The sequence below is a fragment of the Polyodon spathula genome, chromosome 5 (genome assembly GCF_017654505.1).
Source record: "Polyodon spathula isolate WHYD16114869_AA chromosome 5, ASM1765450v1, whole genome shotgun sequence".
Taxonomy (NCBI): Eukaryota; Metazoa; Chordata; class Actinopteri; order Acipenseriformes; family Polyodontidae; genus Polyodon; species Polyodon spathula.
In genome coordinates, this window is record NC_054538.1 from 26821413 (window position 1) to 26844874 (window position 23462).

Here is a 23462-nt window from a genome sequence, read left to right on the forward strand (position 1 = left end):
TACGTCTTCAGTTGTTTCTTAGTGATTTTGTTGTGCAAGGTCACAAGGTAAAATACATATGGTGGTCAGTAACTGCTTTATGACACTTCAAACAAAAAGATACTGTAAGACAGACAACAGAGACAAAGAAAGTGCAGGAGGATGTTAAACTTTAATTTTCATGGTAATCCATACAATATTTACAATTGATATACTGTATTTAGGCAAACAGAAAAGTTTAACATGGTAAATTTGCATGGTACATTTGCAGTTTACCATGTTTTTCTCAAACTATGAATGTACTGTGCCTTGAGAGGTTACACAGATTTTTTTTTACAATAGTTATTACTCTTTTACCAAGCTTACTAATTCTTTATTACTGTTCTTTATAACACTTTGCAGTGCTTTGATCGAGGTATGGTACAGTAAACTTTTTTTCTCGTCTATATTGCCCTGTTCTGTCTGAACTAGCAGCCTTATGTGCATTACTGTTTCTCTGCGCCAGAACCACTCCAAACCAGCCACCCAGTGCATGCTTCAGTACTCAAGCAAGGTGTGGAAAAGATACGTACATGTATAAATGAATATTTTATGGATAATTTTCATGCTAGACTGTCCACTGATTGTTGGTGATGTCGAACAACAACCAAATAGGTATGCACGCCGACAGCTTGCTTTCTAAAAACTGCTTAATTTTTAAAACTGCTAAAAACTTGTCTCATACCACTCTTAAAATAATGCATTCAGAATGCAACAGCAATCCTCTTGTTCAAATCTCAAACATTGATACTGAATAAGCACTATTACATGATACATTAAAGTCAATGATCATTACTGTGGACCGATTTACTACACTTGTAATGCAGTTTGCACCCCTTTATTTGTAGAAAAAACTCCTGATTTATAATGTTATCTATTTTTGCATTGTTGTGTTTATGAGGGAAGTTTTCTTGTGAATAATGAATGCTCATTTAGCAGGTTTCAATTAAATATCTTTATAAGAACATTTTGCAGCCATATGGAGACTAATCATTTTCCATGCCTACAGAGTGTTCGAGTCGTGCATGTAGGTACAGGGCAATCCATATTACTATGGGATTGCAGAGCATTGTTGTGTATGCTTTTGACTGATGATGAAACTACCTACAGTAACTTTTTTGTAATGCAATTAACTACCCAAGACATAGACCATAGATTGCCTTGCCTTAGCAGACTGATTACATTCTAAAAATGCAATTGTCAATCCATAACAGGATGTTTATAGCAGAGGAATTCAATCTGGTTTATCTAGGAATGACCTGCTTTTGCTGATAGAGGCAGTTTGTGGCTAAATTTATTACTATACCGATGGACCTGTGGGGGATACCGGTGTGTGGGGGGTGTGGGGGGGGGGGGGGGGGGGTGGGGGGGGGGGGGGGGGGGGGGGGGGGGGGGGGGGGGTTGGATGTAATAAGTTTGTATAATGTTTATGACCATGATATCAACTGGGAAACAAAATCGATAGTCAAACTCAAATTATAAATACTATTTTCCTTCTAGTTTAAATCCTGTCAGACTCAATAATGAGATCACATGAAGGCTGGACTGTGTAAACAAGTTAATATGCAATATTTTTCTTCTTCATATTCTTAACTCATTTGTATGTATACTATGCTATTTACAATGGAGCTTCACTTGAAATATTACAATTACAATTTCTGTGCCTGTAAAATAAAAAATAAAAAAAACAGCATTGCAGGCCAGCCCATACAACTCAAGACAACAATTACATTAAAGTAAATTCCTATTTCATAGCCTAATTGTCAAGGCTTATCACCAATGCCATCCTGAATAGTTGGGCCAAGTTTTTTCACGTCTACGGGGAATGTTGAAAGTCAATACTGTTTGGCAGCTAAGAACCGTCCCAGCCAAGATTATTACTGCCTTTCCTGAATGGGACACTTGTGTTCTGTTATTGGGTCATTATGCTGCCACTCAGGACTGAGCATGTGTGTTATTCAGACAAGTGGTCCAGTTTTTACAGGGCTATGTTAGCAAGAAGGTAAGCGCAGCTAAGCCTGGCCCTCGGATTGTATTTCAGTGTGAATCACAGTTCCAGTGTCCTTTTTCCTCACCACACAAGGGCGCCTGACATGAACCCCACCAAACTGTGACATTATGTGCATATGCTGGTTGTGTCTGACACAAGTAAATAAATAAAGGCATTTCAAAATAATGTAATATTTTCAGGAAATGCAATCATCTTTCAGGTGCAAGGAAAGGTCAGAAAAAAACAGCTTTCACAATACGTTGCATCTCCTGTCCACTGAATCCAGTATTTCTGAGAAACCAGGTCATGGAGTGGGCAACGAATCCTCAACAAACCCACCTCTACTGGATAAACCTGGACTCTCTGCCCCCTCTGTTCCACCTCAGTGGTTAAGTTAGCATACCTGAGTTTTCTCCTCATGTATGCCTCATTCATTAAATGCTCCCATTGTGCTGTTAGCTCCACCAGGAGAACAAGGCGTGCTGTCAGGTCGAAGAGTAGTAGTAGCAATCTCGGGTGGGAAATAAGGAGCTGGCCAACATCTGTCTGCATTCACCAATCTCCAGCAGCCTCCAGTTGTCCCAGGCGTAGCTTAGTTCTAATAACCTTTCCTGTTGGTTTCTCTCTTGAATGGAGGAATGTCATTCTCAGTGTGCCAGATATAGCTGATGTTGGTGGCAAGTGGAAGTCTATTCCAACTACGTAATCTCTGGCTGATTGATAATTCCACTGGCCAATTAATTAATGAAAACTGCAACCTGTAGCCAATCAGAGTGTGATGTGACTAAGAACGGGGACTGTTTAGCAGAGAACAGAGAGCCAAGATGGTGGATTGAGTGAATGTTATTAAAACGTGTGTCCTTAACAAGTGACCACTTTTTTTTTTTTTTTTTTTAACAAAGGAAAGCCTGCTGTCCTTTCAGAAACTTGTTTAAAGAGTGTGTATGTTATTTGTGGACATTTCACTTAAGAAAAAAGTTGCAGCCAGTCAAAAGTCATCAAGCAAACGTGAGTCGAAGCTGAGTAAACACAAGGCAAATTATTCAACCACAGCAAAATGGGTGTCGAAAGCATTCATGGAGCCCTCTACCTCCTGAACTTTTTCACAGCAAAAAGACAATGTGGCCTTAATGGGAGCAACTGGCAGCTGAATTTCGGACCGAAGAATAGCAATCTCCTCCCGGATAACCTCCTTAACAATCTGGCGGAAATCCACCAGCATCCGTGTCCCTGCTCTCTTCTGCATCGTTATCCGGTCCAGGAGCAGGTGTAGTCAAATCAACAACTGTCATCGTCTTATTTTGCTTGACGGTTTTGGTGGCATTGCAACGAAAAAAGTATGTCTAACAACAGTGACAATGTCAAATAAAATAACAGAATTAAAAGTTAAATTGACGTTTTAAAGGATTGCTAAAGATTATTTCAAAAGAATAGGGAACTCGTGCTTTACACCTCTACTACATATCTGGCCTCCTAGTGCTATCATAATGCCTGTAATTTGAGAATCCACTAAATAGGGCTCTACAGGAGGGGTCTGCAAACACCCTCTATAAGAGTCATTATTAAGACACTGTAAAGACACCTTGATGAAGTGTTTCTCTGTTGGACTTCTTTAGTTTTATTTCGATTTTGAATAGCACGTTTGAAGTTCTGGTCAAAATACTGTCAACAATTATAATTTAAAAACAGGACAGTTATTTTGCTTGGTATTGATGTCTCTTGGCTCAGACGCCACAAGGATATAACTGTATTTCTATATTCCTAGTCTGTTTTTTTTTTTAATTTGTGTTCATGCATTAAGAATGGAGTGCTTGAAATCAGATTTTATTCTGAGCAATAAAGACTGTAAATAGCTAAAGTAAGAATGAACAATTCCTGTACTGACGTTTGGTGGAAAACATTTAAAAACTATTTAACAAAAGAGGACATTTTAAAGACAAACCACAAAAAGACAGAACAGCCTCAAGAAAGCAGTTGTCAGCCTGTTTGAATCATTATTTCTGTTTGTGGCAAAGTGCCCGCCCCCTGTGTATATGCACTGTTGTTATTTACTTGGGGTTATTTTATTTATGTATGATTATGGGTGGGTGAGGATCCCTCATGTCCTTTGTGTTCATTACCTGCAACATTAAGGCATATTTTGACAGGATGTAAGGATGTTCTTTGCCAAGGACGGTTTAGTTGGCGCCATGACCAGGTGCTGCGATGTTTGGCCTTAGCATTGGAAGACAAGTGTAACCTGACCAATAAGTTGCCACCAGTTCCAACCCTAATGATGAGGTTACTTTCCCATCCTTAAATAAACATGTGAGAATGTAGCTGGAGCCTGTTTGATCAATGGGTAGTTAAGGCTCCAGCTACAGGATATAAAAGTGACCACCTTGGCTCATTAAAGTGTTGTTGTTCCAGAGTTAACGAAACCAAGAGCAAATGCTACCAGCCAACGAATAAGGTACTTGTTTTTGTAAAGGAAATTTAGTTTGTGTTTGTTTTATTTGGCTATTATGCCCTTTATTTTTGTGTTTTCTGTTTAACTGTTTTGTTATTTAATTTAATAAATATACGACTGCGGCCATTTTAGCCCCGTACCTTTGTTTTGACTACTGCTTCATGAAACTGACGTCACCACCCACACGTCACGCAAAGCATTCTGTGACACTGTTACACATTAGCCTCATAATTCACAATACTCCCTGCTTGGATTGATAAAGATTGTGCTTGAACATTGAATTATCATGCCAGAAGAGATACATACTGATTGTAGAAATATATGACATATTTTTGTTTATTTCTTTCCCACAGCATCAGCTGTATGGTAATTTTGTATTACTGCTCCCTGGAATGAAATGATTTTCCACCTCTTTGTTTTTGTACTGTCAACATTAAAGTTGAAATGCATGATCATAACATCTGAATCAAGCAGGAGACATATTACAACAGCTGTTGGGTATTCTATTTATCAGAAGGATAATAAATAGTAAGTCCCAGAGGGTAAAATGTAATTTTGCATTTCATGACAAAGTAATTTCAGTTTATTCTTGAGGAATTATGTTTTGCAGTTTGTCAGAAGGCTAGAAAAGTAGAAGGATGATTTTACAACAAATAACTCCTAGTAATGTTAAATAGCTAAGCAGGGAGCAGCGTTCCAGACATAATGCAGCTCACAAATCACAATACCTTCCCCACAAGATGCTCCTGACATTCAACTAATGCCAACCAACATATAAAATAAGGACACTTCAACAGTATAGTGAAGAACATAGAGGCATCACAGAAAAGAGTAACTCCATCAGACAGTATAAAAATGATAGACTGCATAATTTCCATGCAAATTAACCATTTTGGGTATACTATTCACGGTATACTAGTCACAATTTGAAGGCCCCTATTCAATATGTATCACGAAGCATGCAATGGTTCTGATGGACTAATTTGTGATATATATATATCACAAATTATATATATATATGTATATATATATATATATATATATATATTATATATAATATTATATCTATATATATTTAATCTCTCTAAATATATCTATAATAATATATATATATATAATCTGTATATATATATATATAGATAGATATATATATACATACACACACATACATAGATATACTAAGATAGATATATAGATATAGCTATATATATATATGCAAAGTAGATCACATTTTGTTGGCATATGAGCGTATATATGCTATCAAATATAGATATATATATATTATATATATATATATATATATATATACATACAACACACACACACACACACACACACAGTGGTTTGCAGAAGTATTCACCCCCCTGCAAAGTTTTCACATTTTGTTGACACCTGAGCGTACTCCACGATGCTTTCAAATTAGACTCAGGTGTAGAATCTACACAAACTACTCCACATTGATAAAGTTAAAAAATGCACATAGAATATAAATAAATAAGATTTACAGAGAAAGGTGGATTAATCTCAGTTGCATAAGTATTCAACCTCTTTGCTACTGCAACCCTAAATCAGCTCAGGTGCAAATGATTTGTTTAAAAGGTCAAAAAATTAGTGGAATGGTTTCGGCCTGTGTGTAGTCAAAGTGGTTTAACCTGTTGAAAATTTCCCTCAGGCATATAAAGACTTTCAAGCTGCAACTCACATAGTGATCGAACAAAGCAACCACGAAGACCAAGGAGCTTTCAAAACAAGTCAGGGATAAAGTGGTAGAGGTTCTGTATATAGGTATCTCTATACATATATATATATATATATATATATATATATATATATATATATATAAGGGTATTATACTATATAGTCCCACCACTTTATTGTTTGTATATGTATATATTTATATTAACTACAGTATAACTCCAATTGATTTATCATTCAAGAAGCATTTGGTGGTCTACAAGTAGCAATGTAGGGCTTTTGAACAACCTATTTTGATACAAGTTATCGCCACACAATGAATAGTTACACCCCTATTTACTATGGTACACTTTTATGGGGGACATAAATAAAGATGAAAGGTTTGGAAAACCAATCTATCAGTTCTTGTAAAATCACATGGGCATCACCGTGTTATTTGATGTTTATATGTCCCCTTTGACTGGATTTTTCTCATTTTTAAAAACAGCAAAACATCACAAAAGAGGCATCAGAGTTCACCTCTTCGATTAAATATACAAATGTATAATGGATTGCTGCCAGAATAGGTAATGTGCAACATTAATGTGCAGCATATAACTGTAAGCATCATGCTGTCACCAGGACAACCTCTGAAAAAGAATGCAGTGAACTTGTCGGCTCTATTGACTTTAATGAATAAGCAAAACATCTGTGTTGCTGAAATGAATTTTCTTCAAAAAAAAAAAAAAATACCTGAGAAGAATAGGATTTGCAGAGTGAACACAACCTAATCAATTAGGCATACTGCTATTATCTTGCTGAGCGCACCGATGCAGTTTTGTACTTAAAATAATCGAAATATAAAATTACCTTGACAAAATGTTTTACCGGTACACAGTACCGGGCCATACTGGCTTACTTTCACCTCTGGATGTAAAATTATCCAAGCAATCATCAAATGCAAAACAGGGAGGTAGAGAAAAGATAGAGGGAGCTCACTTCCTCTTTTGCCTCTTGTGTCACTAACCTGAATGTGTTCTGAAAGAGCTCCTCTGAGTCAATTGCAGTTCCCTTGTATTCATGCTGAGAGTTAACTTGACACTCATGAAATCAGCGGCTCCATTTGAGTGTCTTTTTTCTTTCTCACTCCCTGCTTCGCTTGTGTCGCAGACCGTCTTTTCTCGACTGTCCGTCGTATGAGTGTGACTGCCTGTGTAGTATTGGTGTGTGAGTGTGTTGTCTTTCAACCTACACCTTGAGGGAGAACACCGTTCTGCCACCGGTGCTCGGCTTGCCGCCCCCACTGTTGAGAAACAACAGCCATTCAGCCACGTGTCCTCCACCGGGGCTTTGCTCTAATCTGCCACGCTGTTGAGTAGAGCTTGTCGGCTGCTATGACCCACCCACCTAGGTGCATCGGGCCTTCAAAAAAATTAAAATAAAAAAGTGTGTTCTCCCTCCCTTAATTGAGCTTTCCCGCTGCAGCTTCAGCCTGTGTTTCTCCCCTGGTGGATGCTGCGCGCTGACAGGTGTTTGACTACACGCGGTTAGGGTAGGCACCACTGCATTCGATGCCCCCCAGTGCTTCAGTACCTTGGTGCACGCTCAGCCCATAGACTTGCTCAGCGGCCGCGTCCACCTAAAAAGGATGTCCTCCCCGAGTGGTGTCTGGACGTAGTATTGGAGACTCTCACTAAGGCCCCTGTTGAGCCTATACATTCTATAGAGCTGAAATATCTCTGTTTGAAGACAGTCTTTTTATTGGCCATTTCCTCTGCTAAGCTGGTCAGTGAGCTGCAGAAATGGTACAACAGAAGAAAACAAAAGAAAAGTCCTGTAATCCATACATATCAACAACACTGGCTTTGATTAACTGTGGTTTAATGGGAACTAAATAATCATAGGATTTTCCATGCTATCACATATGTTTTTAAAATTCTCCTACCATATAATGGATTTCTTCTGGTCGAAATCTCCTTCCATCACTCCTAATCACACATAGTCAGTAAAGCAGGGGGCAGAAACGTTTGAGTTGCTCTTCCAATTAAAACTAGGGATCAGACTATGTCATCCACCTGCTGTGACAAACATATCCGACATTTCTCTTTGATTCATCATAATGTCAATAATAGTATATTATTATAGAAATAATAGAGTGCAATGTAATTCCGTGTTGTCTATATAATCAGTGGACAGTGATGAACTATCAATCAAAAATGAATGAATGCCGCAGGTGCCTTGTGGCTCTGAGTTCGAGCAATTACATCACATAGCAACCATTGCCGACTTCATTCCAGATCCGAGTTAGATTAGAAAAGAGTGATGTTTGAAAAACTTAATTTATTTATTTGTGAAGAAAACTTCAACCATCATATATGTGATTATATTATGTGCCTGGGGGATCAAAAAGTGGAAGACATAATGTTGTGTAGATCGTCTGGGGGGTGCAAAGTAAGGTCTGGGGGGGTGGGGCAACAACCTCATCCCTTATGCTCCCAATCACTACTGTCCCTCTGTCCTACCCTCGTCCTGTGCCCAATCCCGTTTTCGTTCTGTCTCTCTTCTTGCTCCTCTTCATTGGAAGAAACTCCCACTCATCATAAAACAGTCACCCACTCTACGCAGTTTTCGCTCCTCCTTTAAAACTCATCTTTTTTCCCTAGCCCATCCTGCCTTTACTCCTGCCCCTCGACCTCCTGTTATGACCTTGCCTGCCCGATTCTGATCTAGCCTCTGGCCCTTGCTTTAATCTATTCTTAATTTATAGCTATTAATCTCCTCACCTTATCCCAATAACCTTCCTTCTTTCTTCACCCATTTTTTCAGATTGTACAAATTCTAAAAACTTGTAAAGAGCCTTGGTTAAAGGCGCTATAATAAATGCTAAATAAATAAATACTTCTTATGTTGAACATTTGTTTAGGAGCTGGATAATGTTTAGTGGTGTTACCAGCACAACCGGTAACACCACTGATGGTAACACCACTGACAAATTTAAAGAATGAGAGATTTTCCAAGATGGAGACCATAGCCTCCCAGAAAAACTGTTCATCAACCTTTTATGTACCAGTTAAGTATTAAGTGTATTTGATATTTTTGCTGAAATTACATTTTCCCAGCAACAAAATGAGATAACACCACTGATGCTTTTAAAGTGTGACACACAAAATAACCACATAGTTCTTCTAATTTATGGAAAAGTGCAAGGTCGTGCTCACTCACCACGTGCTCATCACACAAGCCCCACTTCCAATGATCTTTTGCAACAGGAAGGACTTCTTGAGGCCTTTTTATTTCATTGAAATGGAGAATTTTCATTTGATAACACCACTGACGTTAAATTGAGTGATACATTTTAATTAAACATATTTAAATAATTATTTAAGACTACTACTTGTCCACATATCTAAACAAATATTTAAATACACTTGTTTACAACCAAGCTTTAAAAACTATCAAAATATAATTTTTTTACACTAGAAAAATGTCATAACACCTCTGCTCATATTATGAGTGACGGGCCAATTTTCATGCTTTCACTGACTTTGAAATGTAAAATAAGAGTAGAAAATAATGTGAATATTCATAAAGACCTTAATTAAACTAAGTATTTTGGTATTTTATTATTATTTGCCATTTTTATCTTAATTTAATTACTATAAAGGTGAGTCACAGCATTTGCCATCGCATCTGTAGAATGACCCAGACCTTTCCCTTGGCCCCAGCTGTTGTTGCCCACCTTAATTGAATTTGTTTTAAATAAATGAATCTGCATGCCTCATTCTTACCCATTATGTGTTCTAATGCAAGCTGAGGAGAAAGGCCAGTAGAAGAGGATGTAAGTGATCAGTGTAAGTTGTGTCTTATTTACTGGATTATAAGATTTACAAGGCTATATATAACACTGAATTGGCCAGAAATTGTGAGCAATTGTTAAACAGTCTTGAAAAAGCTTGAAATAAATAACTGTTTAACTGTTTAACATTTAACTTTGGGGTGCTACAGAAAACCATGCGGTGTGTCAACAGCATATACAAAAAAATAAAAAATAAATAAATAAAACCTTGCTGTGCAGATAAATAAGGATGCTGTTAATCTTGGACATTTGCCATGAACTAGTTTAATCATATTGTATCTGGGTTTTTTTTTTTTTTTTTTTTTTTTTTTTTTTTTTTTTTATATTTCTATCTTAACTTGAGATAGAAAATACTGGAAAGGATTTCTCATTTTACTGTACTGTACCTACAGTATACCATGTTACATCTCCTGAGGGTCATCAGTTCTAAACATGAGTATATTTGATACAGATGCAACTCATAAAAACAGCTGCACAACACATGGTTCATTCCACAATGATTAATGTCTGCAATCTCATGAACATATGCTACTATAAAGGTCAAATACTGCAGGTCAACCCAGCCAGCAAAGAAGATGGAGGCCATATATTATTTTATTGAGAGATACCAGCTGAATCACTATTGAGGAACAACGGGGAGGACAAGGATAAACAAGAAGGAATATAGTTAGCTGAATGACAGTTCTCTGATATTGTTATGAATTGTGGTTGCTGAACTATTGTGTAATGTCTGCTGTCAATCCACTACAGTATAAATACATGGTGTTCTTCCAAACCTAAAAACTAGAATTGGAACAAACCTCATATGACAGTACAAGATGGATTAAATCAATTACAATAGCCCAGATTCAATGATTAAATCAACAGAATGAGAATGAACTGCATAAATGGAAAAAGTGAACAGATATTTTGAGAAATGTAAAGGGATGTCAGTGCTATAATCTTTGTCCCACTTCATTTCAAACCAACTTTTAGTTATGTAAATGGAAGCTGGATCTTTGAAATAAATACATAATACAGTTTATTATTTATACTGTGCTACCAAAGTTATATCTGTATTAAAGTTGATATTTTTAGACCCCAGCGCATATGCAAAGCAAACAGCAACGTGCTTTCTAATCCTACTTTAATTCATTTTGCACACCACAACAAGCTGGCTCCCATAAGTTTCTCCATGGAAAAATATTTAATGTGTTAATAAAACATTAGCATTCCACATTTGTGTTTAATTCTACAGGCGGATTTTTTGTTTTGTTTTGTTTAAAGTAATTAAAATGTCAACAACCCTAAAGCAACTGATTATATTTTTTTGTATATGAAAATAAGGGGGGGGGGGGATCATTCAGGCGCAATATTATATGACATGAAATCTTAATTTTAAAAGGGTCATAAATAAGCTTATAACATAGTGACTGGTTACCATTGTAGTTTACAGCATTTTACTAAGATTTATACTCAATGGAAAGATTCAGGATCATCAGCCAATCAGCTTGCAGGTCTAGCAGGCTTTTAGTAGACAGTAGATGTCCGTTGGAACGTCACCGCATCTACTGTGAATTAAATTTAAAATCAATTTGAGCAAATGCCAGCTTTTTCATTTTGACTTGCTGCATTGAAAGCTCAGTTCACATCTTTTGGACAGCAAACACTAAACAAAGACACAATTGGTCCAAATGTATTATTCACCAAAAGCAGCCAATCAAATACTTTGCACTGACAGAAGTGTAGTAAGAAAGTATGTGTTTCCATGTGTGTACTTGCTTGTTTATTAACTGATTTTAAAATAAAGTATTCACTTACACAATCAAGTCACCATTTGGACCTGGTAACAATGTCCAATAGTGGAGGAACATAAAATGGAGCACTGGCAATCACATAGAGAGGTGATAGTGTTGTTTATGCAGAAGCACAGTCGTGCTTGGAATCTCTTGATGAGTTTGCATGTTGAATAACCTGACCATGAATCCTTGTTGAGTGAGCTGGAGATTCCTAATAATCAACACATGACAACAGTCAACTCAGCATAATAGGTGAGCGTGACAAGGTGGCTGAGTGGATGCAGGTACAGGGGTGATGCAGTGCAGAAATGAAACAAACACAGACTTAATCTGATTTGGAAAAGAGGTCTTTTATTTGTAATTCCAGGTCTCATGACCAGTAACAATAATAATCAAACAACAATAAACCACACGTATCTGCTCCACAATAATACATACATGGTCACCAGTCTTGGGTGAGTGCTGTATTGCTTGTGGTGGATGATACAATTTGTTGCTTTGTGACAGTTAGTGCAGTGCTGTTCCGGTTTTAGTGCTGACCCTCAGCGACAGCTCCAGAATCATTTTGGCCATCTTGTGCAACAAACATGATGATTATTTACACAGACAAACAAATAAAAAACACTCATGAACTGCTTCATGTTTTAACTCGGGTTAAAGTCCTTCTCAGTTCTGTCCATTCAAACCAATGTGAAGGAACAGATTATGATTCTCTGACCCCTTTTATGCTGTGACGCATGACCCGTTGATAAATAGTGCAACCACCTCTGCAATCTGCGGATGGCACATTGTTTCCCTTCCGGGTCAATACATTCTTGCAACAGAGTCTCACTTTCTTCCAGACTGGCTGACTTCCCGACCCTGGGAAAGAACTATCAGACCAGTCCATCCAAAGAACTCTGTTCACACTGCTTAGCGTCCTCACAAGTCGGGAGGGAGATTTACAACCAAGAATCATTGTATTTCTGTCACAGTGAGAAATGGAAGAGGGAGCTTTTAATTATGAAACCTGATTGTAAGCAACTTCCAAACATGTCCATGTGGCAACACAAAGTTAAACGTGTTTCATCACCTATTACAGCATGTGTGCACTGGAAGCTCAGTGCATGAAATGGAACACATTAGTAAAGGTAATTTGCTAAGCAATCAAATGTGGTCAGTAAAATCATTATGGAGTAAAGGCACCTTATACGTTTTAGACTTATTGATGACTATATACACTTTATTGTATAAATGGTATAATTTCACAAAAAGGTAGTACTTTGGGAAAGTCATTAGTGCGATAGCCTAACAGGTGCTGATTTTGCTGCTATCGTCTGCCTAGACAGCCCAGACCATACCTTCTTGACATCAATAGGTAAGGCTACAGTGTACTTTGCCTACGTGATCAAACAATAAACAACAATGACAGACCAATCCACACATGTGTAGGCTCAAGCTGTGTATAAATTTACTTTCAATGGGGCTGAATTTACACAGTCATTTGTGGAAGAGCCAACATCAACCCGATAAACTCTCAAAAAAGCATCCATTATAACAGAACATGAAGTTGATAAAGACTTGCAGATTTTTTTGAAGTTCTTCCTATCTCTTATTAGCTTTATTAACACTATTACAGGGTCACTCTTTTGTGCTGAGAATCATTTGGTTATTGACTTTATTTATATGTTAATTCAGGATTTGTAAATATACTTAGATTTGCAAAGACAACAATACAGAAAAAATAAACCTCTGGCACCTTTTTGTTGGTCACAGATATGATTGCAACTAGACCGTTGGAGTGTGTTTGAACCACAATTCATGAAGTACAAAAAACAAGCAAATAACTCAAGGTGCTAATGAATAAGAATAGTATAGTGAATCAATCACCAGCAGCCTTGGAAAATCCACTGCAAAAAATCAATATTGGCTCAGGCTACTGCTACAGAACACATAGATAAACACCTGCATATACATGTTTACCTTTAAACAAAATGGCTGTATATTTCAGGATCCAAAATGTTTTTTATAACATTTATTTTATTTTATATGAAAGATTCAGATATGTTAACTATTTACAAAGAAACTAAAACAAACAGAAATAAAAAGGGGGAAAATGAGAATAAATTTGCTATACCAATGGCAACGGCAGGCCATGTTGATTGTCCACTAGGAACACTAAGCCTATGAGTTTTTATTTCTACCTCCTAACATATCAACCCACATACAAATAAAACACTCTAGTTCTCTAGCTTTAGTGTTGTATGTAAGGATTTTGTTTAATGTGAATTGAGCATTAATATAGCCATACAAACATTAGAGCAGATACCACTTCCATCCTGAGGATGAGAGTTACGTCTGCAAAGTCATCACCCGATAGATTTATGGAGTGGTATGATGAATTGATTTGTATACCTACATAAACACATACAGTTTTTCTTAAAGTAGACAGTATGTTAACATATTAAATATAATCAGTTTTCTAAGGCTGTTAATGGGGTACAAAATTAACAACAGGGTTGTGTTGTTCAAAATATGGTAATCAGTAACCAAACCTTCAGTTTTGAGAGTCGAACACAACCCTTGAAATATAGACAGTATGTGTTTTGAACAATAAACATTTTGCTCTAAATATCTTTCAGTTGCTCGGACAGAGTCATGCCTCAAGCTTTCTCTGGTCTGAATACCTTGCAAAGTCACGTTTTGTGTTTTACTGTAAACATGTACTGTACAGTTTTCTAAAAATAGTTTAATAACCCCCAGTATAAAATGCAACATTGTCAAAACAAATAAGAATGTTTATATATCTTATGTAGTGCTCTTTACTGATGCAGATTGTGTACTTTTAAACATGTGCCATCTGCTGGAAAAAAACACAATTACAGTCATTTTATACTTTATTGTTTATAAATGTTTCCATCCACAGAATGTGTAACCACATACAAGCTCACATTCGCATTCAATCAGAAGGGACACTCATATCATACATGCTGTGCTGTCTGCATAATCAGCAAGTCGTCTCCTAAGCCATACAAACATGACTTTAATTAAAGTGTACCAGGATAAAAAGCCAGTGTGGTAAGTGTGGTCTATCAGAACAGGAAGAGAACCACTTTAATAGTGAAGCAAGCAGGAAACAAATGCTTTAGGAGGGAATTGTGTACTGTATGTAAAGCAAGCACATGTCAAACGCACGTGTCAATTTTAAATCGACTGATTTGTAACATCAATCTAAAGAAGCCTAAAGTACAACAATTCAATTTTGTGCAGCTTGTTTTAAGATATTACTGTTGTTAATGCAGAAAAAAAGAAAAATGATAGACAGTGTGTGGGAGCTGTGAACAAAGTGCAGCAAATAGTGTGGTAAACATGAGCAAAAGATGATATCAAAACTGAAAAACTGTGGTTTCCGTTAAATTGCTTGCCTAGATGAAATACAGGAAGCTGGTTTAACCAAACACAAATCCATTTCTTTTCAACTATTAAAAGGCATGCAAGAGCCAAAAGGCCATTTCTAGTTTCTTTGTAAAGTACCTGTACCTAGTATCTTTAAAACAGGTCAACTGAAGACCTGTATTGTAAATGTTAAAACTGAAACAACACATTTGCTACTACTACTAGGAAATATATAGCCTAATTGACTGAGAACGTTAGGTTATTTATTCGCTAAGCATTTTATGTCAGATCTGCCAATAGGAGTGACGTCCTTGGTCCCGCCTCCCAAGGGAATAAGTAGTTGCTCCGCAGAGCTCACTTCTTCTTTTGCATCGAACCCGTGAATGCGAGTGATGCAACCTCACAAGATTTGGTGGTCATCTTCTCTTTCAGGGAACCAGGGTTTTACAGTAAGTAACCTAACATTCCCTTTCAATTCGAATGCGACCACCCACTAATACGTTTGGGAAAGTATACTAGAGTCGTCGCGACAGAGCGTGAGCGCACAGCATAAGTGGGACACCTCGTTACTGCCAACAGGTAGTATTCGCATACAACCTCAAGGACCCTTGTGCCTAATGAAGGCTTAGAGATCTACCAGATTAAGTCGGTAGAACCTGTTGAATGTATGCGCCGTAGCCAGGCTAGCCTTAGTACAAATGTCAGTCAATGAGGCACCTCGAAAGAAAGTTCATGACGCAGCTACACCTCAGGCACAGTGTGCGGCCACCCTCCCAGGTTGGGGTAGGCCAGCATTAGTATACCCAGTCAAGACTGTCCACAATCCAATGGGACAGTCGCTGCTTAGAGAGGGCTTGACCTCAGGTCCTTTCACCATGACAGATGAAGAGCTGGTCAGACTGATGCAGCGCTCTCATCCTATCCACATAATCTCTCAATGCCCTAACAGGGCAGAGGGAATTCAATCTCTGGTCTGTCTCCTCTGCAAAAGGAGGAGGGTAGAAAACCTCTAGTTCCACTAATTGATTCAAGTAATCACCATAGAGAGAAAAGCAAGGTTCGTATTCGCAACGATACCCTGTTTCCATTGTCCCAAATATGCATACTGTAGCTCACTGACCCGATTAGCGGAGGTGATGGCTAATAGAACGGCTGTCTTCATAGAAAGATATTTCAACTCTGTGGAATGTATAGAGTGAAACAGGGCCTTAGGGAGAGCCTCCAGTACCACGTCTAGATTCCATTCGGAGAGGACGTCCATCTTAGAGAGCGCTGAGATCGCTGAGAACGCTGAGAAAGCTGCAGCAAGTCCTCCACCACTGGTCCAAAGGTATGGTCAGGGGAGGTAGGGGCTGCTTCTGAACCAAGAAGCCACCTTCCCATGCCATGCTTGATGTTTGTATTGCCCCAAGGGCGTTGTTTTAACACCAGAGGGTGTAGACCTGTGCATTGAAGCACTCAGGCACCAAAGGTGTAGAAGCACGAAGACACTGAGTGAGGTAGAATACAGTACTGGGGCATGAGGAATCTGGGCACTGAGTGCAGGTGTTTGGGGCGTAAAGCATCGAGGCACAGAGTGTCTAAGCACTGAGTGCGCCAAAGCACTGAGGCACCGAGAGGCGCCTAGCCTTAACCGTGTGTAGTTAACACAACCCAGGGTAGTGCAAAACATACATCGAAGTGGATACACAGGCTTGAGTGGCTGCAGTAGGCAATCAGCAGAGCAGTATAGGGAAGCGCAAGGTGCTGCACTAAGGTTAGTGACCACGTGCAGTCACACAACAGGGCAACAGAGTATATCAGAGTAGAGCACAGGCTCAAGGAGCTGCAACAAGAAGAAAAATGTACTGCTTATTATTTTTTTAACGGCAAAGGAAGTAATAGGAAAATAAAATAGAGGCTCACACACACAGCAATTGAGCTATGGGAGAACAACAGTCACCATGCTAGGTGGGCTGTAAAATTGTAGTATTATTGCCAAGCACAGCGGGGCGCAATCACGCTTCTATTTTTTTTTTTTTTTTTTAAAACACATACACATACACAACAGCAAAGCTGTGAGGGTAAATAGAATAGTCACCACAGCAAAGGTGAACTGAATTTTTAAGCGCACCGAGAAGGTGGCCGAGACGATCCGGACTCAGCTGCAGGCCATGGCTGAGCCGGAGCCCAGTGGAGGATCACGCGTCGCCTTTCCTTTCCTTTTCTTTTTTTTTTTTTAGCTGCAACAGCAGAAGAAAAAAACACAAAACAGCCAGCGTTGTAGGCTGTTGAAAAGAAAAAGATTAAACGTAGCCCAGTTGTTCAGTGTTTATAGCAGAGTTTACAGAAGCGGAATCACACAACCGAGCCAGTGAGTAGCCCACAGCAGAGTGAAGTACCGTCTACAGGCAGAGGGCATTGAGGTACGAGGGCACCAAGCCCCGTGCTGCATGCCGTGCGCACCGATCAACAAGGCTCTATCTGCATTGAGGCTCCGAAGAGGCGGGGGGCAGCTAATGCAACGGTGCCTACCCTAACCGCATGTAGTCAGCCACAGGTCAGCGCATAGCGTGCACCAGGGGAGACACACAGACTGAAGCTGCACCTGTTAAAAAGAACAAAGCAGAAGCGAGAACACACTTTTGTTTGTTTCAACGCACTGAGGTGGGTGGGCTGAGGCAGCCGGCAAGGTCTACGCAACAGCGGGGCAGGCTAAGCACAGCCCCGATGGAGGAACACACGGCTGACTGACTTGGCTTTTTTGGGGTTTTTTTGGGGGGGGGGGGTTGCTCAAGCTGTGTGAACAACAGCTGGCAGAGTGACTCAAGGATGGAGCGACAAGCCTGAAGGTGTATGTTGAAAGACAGCACAAGCACACACCAATACCGCACAGGCAGTCACACTCATATGACGGACAGCCGAGAAAAGATGGTCTGCGACACAAGCGAAGCAAGGCATGAGAAAGAAAAAAGACACTCAAATGGAGCCACTGATTCCACGAGGATAGCAAGCCAGCTCTTAGCGTGAGTGCAAGGGAACTGCACTCTTTCAAAACACACTCAGGTAAGTGACACAGATTGCTTACTTTACCATAGTGAGAGGGAAAAGAGGAAGTGAGCTCTGCCAAGTGACTACTTATTCCCTCGGCAGGCAGGAACAAGGACGTCACTCCCCAGAGGGGCCTATCGGCAGCTTTGACATAAAATACTCAGAGAATACCTACCTAAGGCAGGCATATCCCAAAGTATAGGTTGGTGGTCGTCTTCAAATTGAAAGGGAACAAAGTCCAGTAATTTAGCTGTTAAAAATTATTTCAGAAGGATGTCACCTAATGATCCCACATCTCTGTATAGGTTTCCTGCAAAATGTTATCAGCACATGTACTTTGTGTGCACAAAAAGCAGAAGTTATCGCACAACCAATTGCATTTTAATACTAAAATATGACTATTCAGTATCTGTTGATAATTTTTTGATACATTTTTCTGTGCACTCAACATCATCGGCAGGGAAAACAAAATGTTTGTTCACGCTCCCCACTGATGCAGGAACACAACCTTCCTGTTTACAGGAAATCCCAGCAGCTTTTACTTTTTTTTTCACTATTAGTATAAAAGTAAACAACTAAAAAATATATATATTTTTAAAACATAATGAACTTCCTCATAATCCATCTTAAAACAACCTGCTCTTAGGTCCTATTTGTAAAATGTGTAAGAACTTTTTAAAAATACTTTTTTGAGGTTGCTTTTAAAAAAAAAAAAAAAAAAAAAAGCCTTTATAAAATAAGAAAATAAAAAAACTAATGCCCTTCAATACTAAAATAACTAAATATAACTTTCTCACTGTTTCTTAAACTAGGCTAAAGTGTCAATTAAAATCTGATTTCACCCACTGGACTACAATCTTATTAAATTACTCAGCTGCTGATCCACATAAAAAGAAACAACCATAATTATAACTGTTCAATTGTTTGTTAAAATACAATGGTAAACATTTAACTCTGATCCACAAAACTACACTGGGCTAGCTGCTTAACCGTATAATAGAACAATTACCAATTAAACAAGGGAAGTCAGTTTCAGGGAACCAATGGTTCATCAGGGTCAATAAGATTAATTAACGATCTCTGCCACACCCCACATGCACAGTGTTACACATTGTAAGTTAAATACTAAGAGGTGGTGAAATATAGTTCACAAAGCCACGCTATATTATTTCACATGCGCTACCAGACACAAGTGTGTATGTGTTAGTGTGTGTGGTAACAACAGTTCCATTGCAGGAAATGGAGGGGTCTGACCAGCAGTGCTTATGAACAGTGAACACCAACAAGAATGGGGACTGGTACAAGACTTCTTCTTTTAATTGCACTTGGCTCTGCTGCTGTTTCCAATGGTAAGGGAAAACTATTTTGAACTGTGTTCTTTAAAGTAAGGTTTTAGTTGATTGGTACTCATTACAGATTGTAAGTAAATTTGAAACTGCATTTTGCCTACTCAGAAACAGCACAGAAACCATGGAAATAGCCTGGTATGTTGGAAAAATGCATAAAAGGAAGGCCGTAAAAGAAAAAAGCTTCATCTTAACTGGCAGGATGTATATGTTTTATATTTCAGTTTTTGCAGAGTTGCACAAACTGTAGTTTTCCTGCTTGGTTTTTCTATTTGTTATAAGCTTCAGACCAGGTTTTGTTATTAATTACTACTCTGCTAGTGAACAATGATTACTGAGACAAAGTCAATCATGTAATGCATTAAGCTTGTTTAACATTACTGACCCATGCTGCTGTAATACCTGCCCAGTCAAAAGAAAAGCTGGATAACTCATAACATACAGTGAATGTGTCCTAAAGGTGGAAAAAACTTCCATTAAACATTTTAATGGATGAAAAGGGGTCAGACAGCCTTCCCTGGTCCACTTAATACAACATAGTGTTCAATCCATGGATATGACTAAGTAATGTGTGCATCATAACAGCAAAGTCTGGCCCAATTCAGGTTCCCAATGTGTAACCTACCAGTAATACTACATAAGTAGGACCGGTACTCATTAGCTCCTCATACTCGTAGACAGTAGAATCTGAGATAAAAATATGTGGAAAGATCATTTGTATACAGTATCAAGTCGCCTAACAATTCGATGAGCAGTTTGCATATATTGTGCACATAAGCAAAATGTGAATACTGTGACATGCTAAGTTTAATTTAACTGACCCATTGCCGAAATACTGTGTAGCTTTCATTAACTCGCCCAATCCCAAGCCATAACCCATGAATAAGCAAGGAACCATGCCTCAAGAATCGATGCAAATGAATGTTCCAACCATCTTGTATTGTTCTCTAAACAAAAATGAAAGTGTGAAACACGTATGAACAGATACATAGGCAGCCACTCTATAGATGTGCATCCCCGGTGTGTTGTTATAAAGGAAAAGTCCTTCCTTGACACACTCATTTTCCTGCTTTTTTTTTTTTTTTTTTTTAGTACTTCTCCAAATGCACAAGCTTGATATTGTTGATAAACCTGGAGCTGCTAAGCCTATCAGTACAAACAATACAGGGGTTCAGACAGCAGCGAAGACAGCCACCTATGAATTTAACAACAGATCAAATGACATATTCCTGTTCAAAGTATCTGCTATTGATGATGCAAAGGTTCAGGTACGAATCGATTCACACACGCAAGTATTGATATTAACAAATACATTTTTGGTTATTATGACTTTTTCTCCTCTGGTTATTTAGTCACAACTATAAATAGTGTAATTGGATCTGTATTGAATATTCATACATTCGGTTCAGATTTGGGGGAAAGCTTTTTTGATATGTGTGACGGGGTACACCCTACCCTTGTGATTTATTTGTTTTGTTATTGTTTGGGTGTATGATGTGTGTTATTAGTGTAGGTGTGTGTGGAATATTGGGTGGCAGGGGGGGTTAAAATCCTCCCTACAAACACACATGGGAATGTAGCAGGAGCCGTCAGTTGAATAAATGATTAGTTAAGCCCCCCAGCCATGGGTGTATAAACTAGCTGTTCACTGGTGGCATTTTAGATTTCATTTGTAGAATTTAGGTCGGTGAAGGTATGTGTTTTGAGGTGCGTCTGTAAAGTACAATATCTATGTAATTATTGTGGGTGTTTTAGGGGAGTTTTGAAGTTGTGTGCGTAAGTGAAACCAGCTGCTTGGTCTGAAACCCTGGAGTTTGGAAACATATTTTCTGTTTTGTTTAACCTGCTTGTTTGGCCTTTGTGCTAAATCTAAAGAACAAAAAAACGCATTTGTTAAGATAACTCTAATATGAAACCGAGTGATTCAGGGTAACTCAATGTCACATTGAGTCACAAGCAGCATTGGTCAATTTTAATATGTATTCTTTTTTTAACCACTAGTCGTCTTTTGTATTTCAGTGGGCCCTATTCACAAACCACATGAGTTATTTAAAGACTTAAAGAATCTAATTGCTATGCGTGCTGATTATACACCAGCACGATACTTGTTTGCTTTGTGTTCAGTGTTCGTATCTGTTTATTTTGCTGTTCACTTTCAAAAGTGTTTTGTCTTGTGTAAATCTTTTATTTATTATTAAAAAAAATGCAGCAGCACGTTCAACCCAAGTACTGTGTCATGCTTTTCCTGGTCTGACGTCACCCGTAAGCCTTTCTGCAAAAAACTATTAATATTTTAGAAAGGATGTTAACATGGTTACAAAATTTACAGTATTGTATTTTTTATTTTTTTAAGGTTGTTAAAGGAATAAAATACATCCTGGAAGTAAAGATCACACGCACCGTGTGTCGCAAAACAGGAAACCCTGACCTGGAAAACTGTCAGTTTCAACCAGATGGGAAACTAAAGCAGGTATTTCAGTGATCCCAGCAGCAATGAGGACAAGTGGAGTTAGTGACTGGGCCGAGGAACTCTGTCTTCAGTTCTGACCTCTAGGCCACACTGTCTTTATTAACTCTAGCTATGGGCCATGAACTGTGTAAGTACTGTAGGCTTAAAATAGAGGGTAACTTTGCTGAGCAGGAATGTTAAACCTGGGTCTTCAAACTCAGGTGGGGGCTGTTGCTGTCTCCCTTGTGGTAATGGCTTATAATTCAACATAGTTTGTTTTGGTTGAACGCTCTTGGGTATATGTATAAATAGATATACATACACATCAATTATTTTTTAATGGCCATTTACCCCTGATCTAAGGTCATCAAAACAGGGAATTGTGAAAATGTTTAAAAACTGTTTCAGGGGGAGAGGTTATCAGTGGTCCTTTTTATACAGGCCTAATTACATAAAGTAGGAATTGTAGATAGGAAGGTTTTCATTTCTAATTGAAAGGGAGAACCTGGGCCAACTTCTTATAAAGACATATTTGTGCAAGTTAACTGCAATGCAATATAACCCTGTCTTTTTAATTGTGATTATTTAGATATTCAAATGCCATTTTGAGGTCTGCTCCATTCCTTGGTTGCACTGGATGAAAACAACTGCTCTAAACTGTCAGTAAATGGATGCTCTGTGGATATGCCTGCCTTCATGAATATCACTTGTAAACTGTTTTTTGTACAAGCAATACTGTGACACTGTAAACCACTTAGCTTTCAGTAGTTTGCAATTTTCACTGTTCATTTGCCCACGCAAAACTCAAAACCATCCTTTTTTTTTTTTTTTTTTTTTTTTTTTTTATTTTACTGGCAAATATTTACTTTCTGATGTCAGTGACTTTTCTATTGTAGTTGCTAAAATACAGTGCATATATAGCCATTGTCTGTGAATCTGACTATTATAAAATAAAACATTTCCCACTGTTCTAAAAATACATTTAATTCAATTACACTTGATGTTTTGTCATTAGAACTGTGGGGGTTTAACTAATTGGTCAAGTATAGCTTGAGCTCATTACAGGTACACTTTAAAATGTATTGCTCAGTATTTATCCAAATGAAAAAGCATCACATCAGATTAATGGGTCTAACATTAGATGATACAAAGGCTAGTTACAGAGACATGTGGACAGTTATGTTGGCAGGGGTGATGCACAGTATATGTGCCATACAGCAAAGGGGCAAATAGCAACAGGAGACGAGGGAATAACACAGTTGCCTCATTATGACAGCTCATTACATTTGCAAAAAGTCCTGTTCAAATACAGTTTCAAAGCTGAACACATACAAGACAAAAGGACATTTGTCCAGCCAGAAGGAATAGGCTCAGCATTTGGTTTGGTCAAAAGGCTAAAGAACAAATGGTCTATCTGTGCTCTGGGCAGGCAAACATTAAAAGATTTCCACAGCAAAAAGCCAAGAGTAGGAGATGGGTGTTGAAAAGCAATATAAG

At 38.3% G+C, this 23462-nt stretch overlaps 1 protein-coding gene across 1 annotated transcript; it reads left to right on the forward strand.

Moving 5' to 3' along the window:
• Positions 1-19332: 19332 nt before the first annotated feature.
• LOC121315770 (cystatin-F-like) lies at positions 19333-23443 on the forward strand. The gene is made up of 4 exons (XM_041250156.1): positions 19333-19519; positions 20609-20784; positions 21870-21986; positions 22555-23443. Exons 1-4 carry the CDS (start codon positions 19459-19461, stop codon positions 22630-22632), a joined length of 432 nt encoding a protein of 143 aa, XP_041106090.1. The 5' UTR covers positions 19333-19458; the 3' UTR covers positions 22633-23443.
• The last annotated feature ends 19 nt before the right edge of the window (positions 23444-23462 follow it).